This window comes from Sinocyclocheilus anshuiensis, unplaced genomic scaffold, assembly GCF_001515605.1.
Source record: "Sinocyclocheilus anshuiensis isolate Anshui unplaced genomic scaffold, SAMN03320099.WGS_v1.1 scaffold602, whole genome shotgun sequence".
NCBI classification, from domain to species: Eukaryota; Metazoa; Chordata; class Actinopteri; order Cypriniformes; family Cyprinidae; genus Sinocyclocheilus; species Sinocyclocheilus anshuiensis.
The window spans coordinates 321,730-331,778 of NW_015547658.1; the positions used below are offsets into that span (position 1 = coordinate 321,730).

Consider the following 10,049-nt stretch of genomic DNA (forward strand, 5'->3'; position numbering starts at 1 on the left):
TGAAATAAATGAACTTTTCCATGACATTCTAATTTATTGAGATGCACCTGTATATATATATATATATATATTAAGGAAAATATCATGTTTTTTCAGCCTACCACAGTTTCATAATGAACCAAAAATTTTACACTTCTAAAAAAACACTGTGTTCTGTGCCACTGCTTTGGCGAAGCATCTGTCAGATCTAAAATCTGTCAGATGAAAGCCAAAGTCTCACTAAATACTGTGGGAAACACTTAAGTTTCACTAAGATTTTACAACCAGAAACTGCCCAAACAAAAATGAATCTATTATTATATGCCACTTGTTTCATATTTCATTATCTAAAACAACAGTATCTTCACCTATGTCCATACCTTAATCAAACAGAAATCATTTACCTTAGTGGTAAAGGTGTACAGACAGGTTGAGACAGGATTAAGGTGTCATGTGCCGACAGCTTACGGGGGGAAAAAATAGATCTGGCATTACCTAAACAAAGTCTAAACAATCCGTTGATACAAAAAGTCACATAAATATATAACTCATATAACGTTATATAACGCTATAAACAAATATACACAGATGAGCCAAAATATTATGACCACCTCCCTAATATGCTGTAGGTCCTCCGTGTGCTGCCAAAACAACGACACCCCGCCGAGGCATGGACTCTACAAGACCCTTGAAGGTGTACTATGGCATCCGGCACCAAGATGTTAGCAGCAGATTCAAGTCCTCAAGTCCTTTTAGGTTTGCGAGGCAGAGTAGGTTTGTGGATCGAACTTGCTGGTCCAGCACATCCACGGATGATCAGTTTGATTGAGATCAGGGGAATTTGAAGGCCAGGGCAACACCTAGAACTCTTCATTATGTTTTTTTTTTAAACCATTCCTGAACAATGTGTGCTGTGTGGCAGGGTGCATTATTCTGTTAAAAGAGGCCACTTCCACCAGGGAACACCATTGTCATGAAGGGGTGTACCTGGTCTGCAACAATGTGTAGGTAGGTAGCACGTGTCAAATTTACCGCCACATTTATTTTCGGACATAGTTTCCCAGAAGAACATTGACCAGAGCATCGCTCTCTCCACTGTCTCGTCATTGTCCCACAGTGCATCCTGGTGCCATCACTTCCCTAGATAAACAGTACCAAAAGCAGCCTTCTTCCACTTCTCCAATGCCCAGTTCCTACACTCGCATGCCTGTTGTAGGTGCTTTCGATGGTGGACAGGGTCATTGTAGACACTAAGATTGGTCTGTGGCTAAGCAGCCCCATACACAGATCTTTATTCCTGCCCATCTCGCCTGCATCCAACATGTTGATTATGAGAACTGATTGTCTGCTTACCATCTAATTTACCCAGACCTTAATATTTAATTGTTAGGAGATGATCAACAATATTTACTTCACCTGTGTCTGGTCATAATGTTTTGGCTCGTCAGTGTATGGTTACAGGTATTAAATGTATAACTTTGGAATCCAGAATATCCAGAATAATAGAGAGAAAAAAACTGTCCTCCTTACCTGGACCAGTATTCTTGGCCTCTGAGGAGAAGGGAAGGAGACATTGTGCATGAAATGGGATATGTGTCTAAAAAAACAAAAGAAATCAATCATATTAACCCAACTCATAGACTGATATCACAATGAAACAAATGACTTCTTCTGTTAAATACATGGCTAGGTGATTTACTATTACAAATATACTGATAACAGTCTATGTAGAGCTTTCCAAATCAGTCACTTATGAGGTTCCATGATGGTTACTATGCTGCCTTGGAAGACAGCTGCCTATGTAGATAGTTTATTAGGTTTTGGAACAGATTCATATTGTGCAAAATAGTGTTATTGCCATCTTTAAAAAATAGAGACAACATTACTGCAAAAAGCGGTGTTTTAAAAAAATTGCAAATAAAAAATAGTAGTGAACTGCAGTTGAAGTAAGAATCTGTTTGTACTTCTCAATGGGCAGAGGGTTGACTCCATTGGCTGACAGCTTGTAAAGGAACATTAGGAACTTCCTGAAGGACTCAAAGAAAGGCCAGCGGGACAGCAGGCAGATGCATTTGTTGGTATTGACTGTGCGGTTGGGTATGACCTTCTTGTCCACATTGGAGACCAGACCTAGCTGGATCTTTTGTTTCTCGCTGAGACCATCCACAGGATACGGCTCGTAGAACTGTATTCCAGCTCCATAGACCTGCAGAAGAGGAACAAAAATAGACACAGTTGTAATTTTTTTTTTCAATTTCAACTTATGCTATCTATTAAATTTGAACAGATTCAGATAGAATTATCTGTCTTTCACCTAAGGTGCTGTTAAAAAGTGTAATACATGTCTCCACAATTAAAAGAATGAAAATCAATTTGACCCCCTCCAACTATGCTGATTTTAACCATTTGATGCGGACGGTCACTGGTGTATTTAGAACATTCACTGCTAAACTCAAACGCGTTTTTGCACTTTGTCTGGCGCTGAGATGTCACTGGTGCTGAGGCTCAGTGCTTTTCGTAGCCTATATCACAATAATTCACTGTTTTAAACCACATAAAATGTATTTAAAATGTAGGTTTCAGACATTTAAATTAATTAATAGCAAAAAAGACATAAATACACACGATGTTTGTGAGTTTTTTTAAAGCAGCAGTCCGTAAGTTTTGCCTCTTTGTCACCATCTCTGTTTGAAAACCTGCAATTGCAGTTATTTGCGTAATTATCTTCCTTGCGTGGGTTGTGCACCGGCACGGCGTGGTTGAATCTAATGTTTTGATGTGTGGCTGTCAGTCACCGCACCGGTGTGGATACTGTACTTCTGAATCACAGATTTTAGCCTACGTCTTGGAAGTATGACCCAAATAAGAATTTTCACTGGATATTGTCATCTGAACAAGTAAATAACAAGTCTGTTTTGTTCTGACCAACTGAGAAAAAAAGCATTACAATAAATCGCACTACCAATGGTGATTAAATCTAACAATCACTTAGCTCATATCACATCAAACCGTGCAAATTATTATTTTTATACTTTTTTCTCAAATTGTTCATGTTAACAACATCAGCATTGTGTGACTATGTGTGTATTAGCGTGTAGATTTCAGTGTCTGTACAGTCTAATCTCTAATTGTCACACCATTTGAATTTCATATAAAGAAATTATTTTAACCCAAAAGGCAAATTCTTCCATAGAACTGGTTCTCTTTAAAATATAAATCTTCTGTGATCCCACGTAGGCTATCTGTAATCAGATGCACATTTAAAACTGGAATATAATCTAATTTCAGTCATGCATTTCATAAACACATAATCCTTTCTGGATTACAATCTGCCATCATATTCCAGCTGCTGTGAGATCCTAGGTAACTATAAAGTTCACTCTATTCTTCTCCTAGTTCAATGGTGACTTACTTTTATGTATTTCGGGAGAAATAGGTGAATTTACGTGATGTTACTCCAAAGATCCGATTCTCTGAATGAGCATTATAAAGTTTTTAAACGACAAACACATTTACTTTCACTTACACACATTTGACAATCAGAATACACACCTCCCCCACCCCCTTAGCCCCCCCAGAGAATTATGCAAGCCCCCCCAGTTCGTGTGTCCTGGCGCCAGGACTGGTAGGATCACACTGAATCAAGAGATTTCAATTTACCTTTTCTCCATTGGAGTTGGTGAGGACAAATGTGGAGAAGACAGGTAAAGGGTAGCGTGTGTTAGGAGCCCAACACTCAATCTTGGCCCCCATAGGAAGGCAAAAGAGGGGTACAGACTCAGAGAGGGGAAATGATTCATAGTCCTCCTCGGGATAGCGAAAGATCAGACCTGCAAATGGAATGATTCGTTAGAACCATAGTGTTTGAATGTGTGCCATGTTTCTATGATTAGATATCATTGATATCCTGTCTTGTGGCATCAGCATTTGAATTCTGCTATTTAAAAAAAAAAAAAAAGAAAAAAAAATTGAAAGTGATGGAAAAGGAATGTGTGCCATGTTTCTATGATTAGATATCATTGATATCCTGTCTTGTGGCATCAGCATTTGAATTCTGCTATTTAAAAAAAAAAAAAAAAGGAAAAAAAATTGAAAGTGATGGGACAGGAAGTGGAGTTGTTTCTTCGTGATTAACATGTCATGTGACAGGAAGTGATGCAACATGGAGATAAAGAAACTGACTGCACTGTTGCCAACTCTCGCGAGACAAATAAGCAACCGAAGCTTCAAAAACAAGCCAAAATCAAGCCCAATATTTTTTTATTTATTATCATCAATATTATTTATTATCAATTATTTAATACCAATAAATGAGCCTGCAACATATTAAACTGAAACTACTCTTTTATCTAAAAAGTAAAAGCAGAAGTTATTTTACAAAAATCAAATAAAATATATTCAAACCAAATGTACATACTGTATATATTACAATAAGCCTACTTGTTTTTTTTATTTTTATTACAGCCCGTGATAATACATTACAAAAACACTGTAAAATTAAAAATGACCTTATAAAAAAAGTCATCCCACTCCTCTATTATGTCTACTATCATCGCTTGGATTACAGCGTCACGCTCCTTCTTTTTGAACATGATTGGCGGAATGTTTGATGAATTACGCTACAGCACTTATATTATTGCACTAACTGGCCTTTAACTGTGAGCAGACAGAGTGTCAATCAATGCATTGGAGAATACGGTGAACATAAATGTAAAGAAAAGAAGTTGCTTGCCAGATTTTCCTAACAAGCAACCATATTTTTTTAAATAAGCCCAAAAAACCGCAACCCGCGACCCGGGATTTTTTCACGCAACTTTACAAAAAAAACAAGACCAAAGTCGCATATAATAAGCGGACTTGGCAACTGTGACTGACTGTTTGCTGACAAAAAGTGAACTATGACAATCTAAAGGTCATGACCACCATACCAAAGCAGTCAGCCTTTAAACTAACACATCAAACAGACATTATTTATGTGCACAGTGATGTGCTGAACATATAAACGGAGGACTGTCAGACATTGTTTTACAGAGCCCTGGAACCTTTTTGGGATTTCTTTACAAACAAACAAATCCACTGCAAAATGCACATACATCAGTTAGTTTGCAGAGTTAGTGATTATTTTCAGGAAATCTCAGCAGAGAGGAAATGCTGCTTACTGTGAAATAAGCACTGACATTTACAAGTCTCTGAGAACACTGTTAGAAAGCTTCTGACAGAAAAAAAATCAATCACTTGAGATCAGAGAAATGAATTAAAAAATGATGGAGGGAAAGAAAGACAGAGAGATGGACAGACAGAATCAGAAACTGGTGGCAGAGATGGAGACTTACCAGCCTTATAAGCAATGGAGTTGGACGCAGACACTGACTTCTTGTAACACAAAAATACACTCGATCCCCACTGAGCATGAAAAATAAAAATAAGAAGAAACAAATGAACTGAATTACTGAATTATATCTTGTTCATAAAAGAGCTCAGCAGCTAGTAGCACACTAAACTGAAGAAACCTAAGAACCATTTATTGAGGGATCCTGAATCATTAGTTAAAAAGAAAATGATCTATTTCTTTGGAGTACTGTTAACTGCTCAAAGATTTGTAATAATCTTGGCTCGAGAAAGCCACCATACTGATATTAGTGTTGCTTGAGTAGAAAAACATCACTATTCTTATGACATACTTATTATTAGTAGTAGTAGGGCTGTCAAGTGCTTTTAATTTTTAATGTAATTAATTACATGATGTGCTGATTAATGAATCAAATGAAATGCCAAATTTATCGCACATCAATTCTGGCTGAGAAATTACCCCACAAACATTATTTTGTTAGATAAGAAAAGCAATCATTTGATTTAACATAGAATTTATACACATAAACTCTTAAAGATACAATGTGACCATAACTTTTATTTTTCGGAAGCTGCATCTAAAATGGAATTTAGATATATTTACACAGACTCTTTAATGCTGTTCGATTAGAATTGCATAATTCTCATTGAATTCATAATTCATCTATAAAGCAGCTATGAAACCCTAACTCAACAGTAAGTACAAGTTGTTAATTTATAGGTAACACTTTATTTTAAGGTGTCCTTGTTACACGTTACATGTACTTACTATTATAATAACAATTCATTATGCATTATTACATGCAAGTAACCCTAAGCCAAACCCTAATCCTAACCCTAACCATATAGTGAGAACATGTAGTTAATCAATATTACTCAGTACTTAAAGGGTCATGAAACCCCAGACTACTTTTTCTGAGATTTTAGCAGAGGTGTTTCTGTTGCACATCATAGAAAACAATGTTAGAATACAATACTTTTAACTATTGGAGAAAACTGGTTAATTTTAAGCTTTTTTTGCGCTATTTTCATCTTCCGGGTTTAAAATCTACATCGTGTTGATATCACAATTTGTGACGCGGCAAAGGACTATAGTACATCGATGACGCGTCGGTGTCTATTAAATTATTCATGAGACTGTGTATTCTTATCCTATGAGAAGATGCTTCGCTTAATTATTCACAACAGCATGTGTTGATTTGCTATGACAGACGCTTCAGACTGTGAGATCGCGTACATTATCTGAGAGAAACGTTCACGAATCGAAGGAGAGTGTTAGTTTTTGCTTTGTAATAAGAGTTTGGCACAAACCAAACGCGATTCATTCACTTAGTGATTATAACTGTTTTTACAGCTCCATGACACAACCCGTCAAAAGGCTTACATAATCGCCGCAGAATAAGCCTTAAAAAGTTATCAGAGGTGCAACAGCACGTTCATGTATGTTTTCGATACAGAGTGCAAATGGCTGTGCATTTATTTGTGTTTTTAACTCGATGGGAGCGAAATGAAACTGTCTGAACCCGAAGCTGTGTGCGTTGTCTGTCTCCCCTCTTCCCCCTCCGCTCCCTGCGCACCACGCCCACTTTTTTAGCATTTTTTAAAACTGTGGTGAGAACTAACCAGTGCTGAAACAGGGGGTTTCATGACCCTTTAAATGTATGTAATTACAATGTAACAAGGACACCTTAAAGTAACCAATTTATGTTACTTGGCACTTATTTGTGTAATTACATTGCAACAAGGGTGCCTTAAAATACAGTCTAACTGGTTGTTGTTTTAAATTAAACATTAAGCCATGTTGAGTGCTTTTCATGTTAAGCTGTTTAAGACTGCTCCAGTGTTTTTTTTCCTCCACTCCAGTCACGTGACTGACAACTATGAATTGTATAACAGTGCAGTTTATTTTTTACATTGTTTTGACTTCCATGCTGAACTCACCAAGCCACAGTTGAGGTTCTTGTCCACTTTACAGAAAGTGTGAGGAGGAGTCTCGCCCTTGTTTGTGATGATGACGCGGATGTCAGTCACAGCCAGTGAGTTCTGGGGCTGGACGGGGGGTGCGCGGCGGTATGTAATGAATATGCGCTGGGATGTGGCAGAGCTGTTGTTGACATTTGCACAGCGGCCAAACGGCGTGGCCTCAATGACCTCACAACCCTGAATAAGACGCTCTTTACCCTCATATAGGACCCTACAACAAAGAACAAACACTGATCAGCAACTTAACCCACAAAAAAACACACAGAAAATGGAAAAGAACCCATTAACAAGTACCCTTAGGCTCTTCTTGTGATGGCATTACATTACATTAGCATTACCAACGTCTGTGTAAACGTGTCCAGTCATAGCACAACAGGGTTTGTATGCAAGGCAGTGAAAAGAGAAGAGGAAATGTGGGAGACAGATTATCTCAATGTAAGTGCAATGAACAATAAACCTAAATTATATCAGTTCATCACCTAAAGTGATTATGACTCTTTAACCCTCAAGCATCCTTTGGGACAAATCTTTTTTTGTTTGTTTCCTTAATCTAAGCGTTACAAGACTTGGCTACTTTTCCTGTTTGCCACCTGAACACGCACACAAAAGAAATGGACTCGATTTAACAAAGTTCAGTGGTGGAAGAAAAAAAAAAACTCCTTAATTTGTCCTTTGTGGACAAAAGTGGGCACCCACAGTAAATGAATGGGAAATATTAAAATTCAAAGCATTTTTTTATTATTTGTATCACACCTGAGACCTTTGTGCCAAAATTTGTCCACAAAGGACAAATGCTTGAGGGTTAAAAGACTTAATGTTTTAGAAAGAAGTCCTTTATGCCAGCTGAGGCTGCATTTACTTGATAAAAAAATTGTACAATAACAAAACATCAATACTGTCAACAGTAATACTGTGAAATATAAGAACAATAAATAATAATAAAATATTTTAAAACAATCAAAATAGCCGTTTATATGGTAAATATAGTTTATTCCTGTGATGGCAAAACTGAATTTTTAGTAGCCATTACTCCAGTTTTCAGTCATATGAAAGGACATGTATTCATTCATTGATATAATCTCACAATCGTAACCATATATTGCTACTAAAAATTCAAATCTCATGTTAACAGTTTAATAGATGAGCCCAAGCCTGCGTTAATAATTCGAAAATGTTGAACTACACAACAACAGTAGTATTTCTAAAATTATAGCGGGCTTGGGCATCCACCATCACACTCACTGTAAGAAATGCTGCAAGCGGAGTGATTCAAATGGTGAAAAGGTTCCCATGGCGATACTGGGGAATAGCTCATGGTTAGAAAAACCTCTCAGCCAATCAGATTCAAGGGCAAGAACAAACTGTTGTATACACATATATTATAATTAATTTAACTCATCATATAATGCCTTGAAACTGTTGCTATATCATTACCATTCCATGTTTTTGCTGAAACCCTGCCGGTATAAAAGGTATAGCTATAAAATATATTTATGTTTTCGTTGATTGAAATATTAAAAATGACAAATAAAAGTCCTTTTTATATTCAGAAGCTTTTTTTAACCATGTTAATGTGATTGTATTCTTCAAAAACATATGGTAATCTGTTGTAGCACCACAGTCCTAAATAATAGGTGGTGTGCTGTTCAGGCACCAAATTATGCAGAGTCTCTCTCTCTGAACTCCAAAGAGCTCAAATGGGCTTTAAAAGCTTTACACACACTGAGTGCCATCAAATGCCTTACCAGCAAGTACATTGCATCATCTTGATATTTAATATTGTGGCATAGTAATGAAGACAAAATACAGTGGATGTTGTGTCAGGCCTTGGAGAGGGTTTATTTTGAATCACAACATAGGCTACATATATTAAAAAGGGGGATTATAGTGAAAACTAATGAAATAAGGGTGTGGTGTCCTTGCTGTGATTTTGGCAATGATGAGAGTTGGGGAGGGCTTAGAGGAGTTTGTACCAGGCAAGGATCCAGTCAGTGGTGACAGTGGACTATGTCCTTAAAAGAGCGAAGGCCTTGAGCTGAACTATAAAACTCATAGTCAGCTGATGCTAAATAGAGACCACAAATAGATTTCATATGACATGCATATATGCAAGGTGCAATTTGTTACAACCAGAGGGGTGGGTATTTGAATGAGAATGTCATCATTAAAATATTAATGTAGAAATATAGGCAATTTGAATATAGCAGAAATACTGAACAAAAATGTTTAAACTGAATTAACTAAATTATTTAACATTTAACTATACATATTAATTAGGGTAAACGTACCCTATTATACTAAACGTATTAAGCTCACGTATCCATTAAGCACACTTCCATATTTGAGCTCAGATTATAAAAAGACAAAATAATGTATTATCATACTTGATGTCTTAACCAATTGATGTGTTTGTTACTACATACCTCCTGTAATTTCAAGGCAATCAGATCATTGCACACGGAGATATGAGTGACCATGTGTTCACACTGTCTGGCCGGCCATTTTGAAAGCTGTCTGAAAATTTTCACCAAAAGAGGAGCCCTTTAAATGTGCATTTTTTAGACGTTTGAGCCTTTATTTTGGGTAAGTTTCACTACTTGCTGTAAAATTAAGAGATTAATGTTTATGAAAACATACTTACAGACTGTGAGTCAGATCAGCTGGCATTGTAATCTACTCTTCCAGGATCAGGAAACAGTCCTCCGTAAAATGCGCTGCACACATCTGAATATTTGGGT

General features: G+C 36.8%; 1 protein-coding gene across 2 annotated transcripts in view; it reads right to left on the bottom strand.

Annotated features, from left to right (window-relative positions):
* Positions 1-10,049, bottom strand: part of dennd4c (DENN/MADD domain containing 4C) — a 71,311-nt gene that overhangs the window by 42,462 nt on the left and 18,800 nt on the right. For both annotated transcript variants that reach the window (XM_016504448.1, XM_016504447.1), the window contains exons 3-8: positions 7,270-7,522; positions 5,313-5,382; positions 3,640-3,809; positions 1,944-2,185; positions 1,510-1,576; positions 384-442 (exon numbers count right to left, since the gene is read on the bottom strand). In XM_016504448.1, coding sequence (XP_016359934.1) covers positions 384-442; positions 1,510-1,576; positions 1,944-2,185; positions 3,640-3,809; positions 5,313-5,382; positions 7,270-7,522 — 861 coding nt within the window. The remainder of the gene's footprint in view (positions 1-383; positions 443-1,509; positions 1,577-1,943; positions 2,186-3,639; positions 3,810-5,312; positions 5,383-7,269; positions 7,523-10,049) is intronic.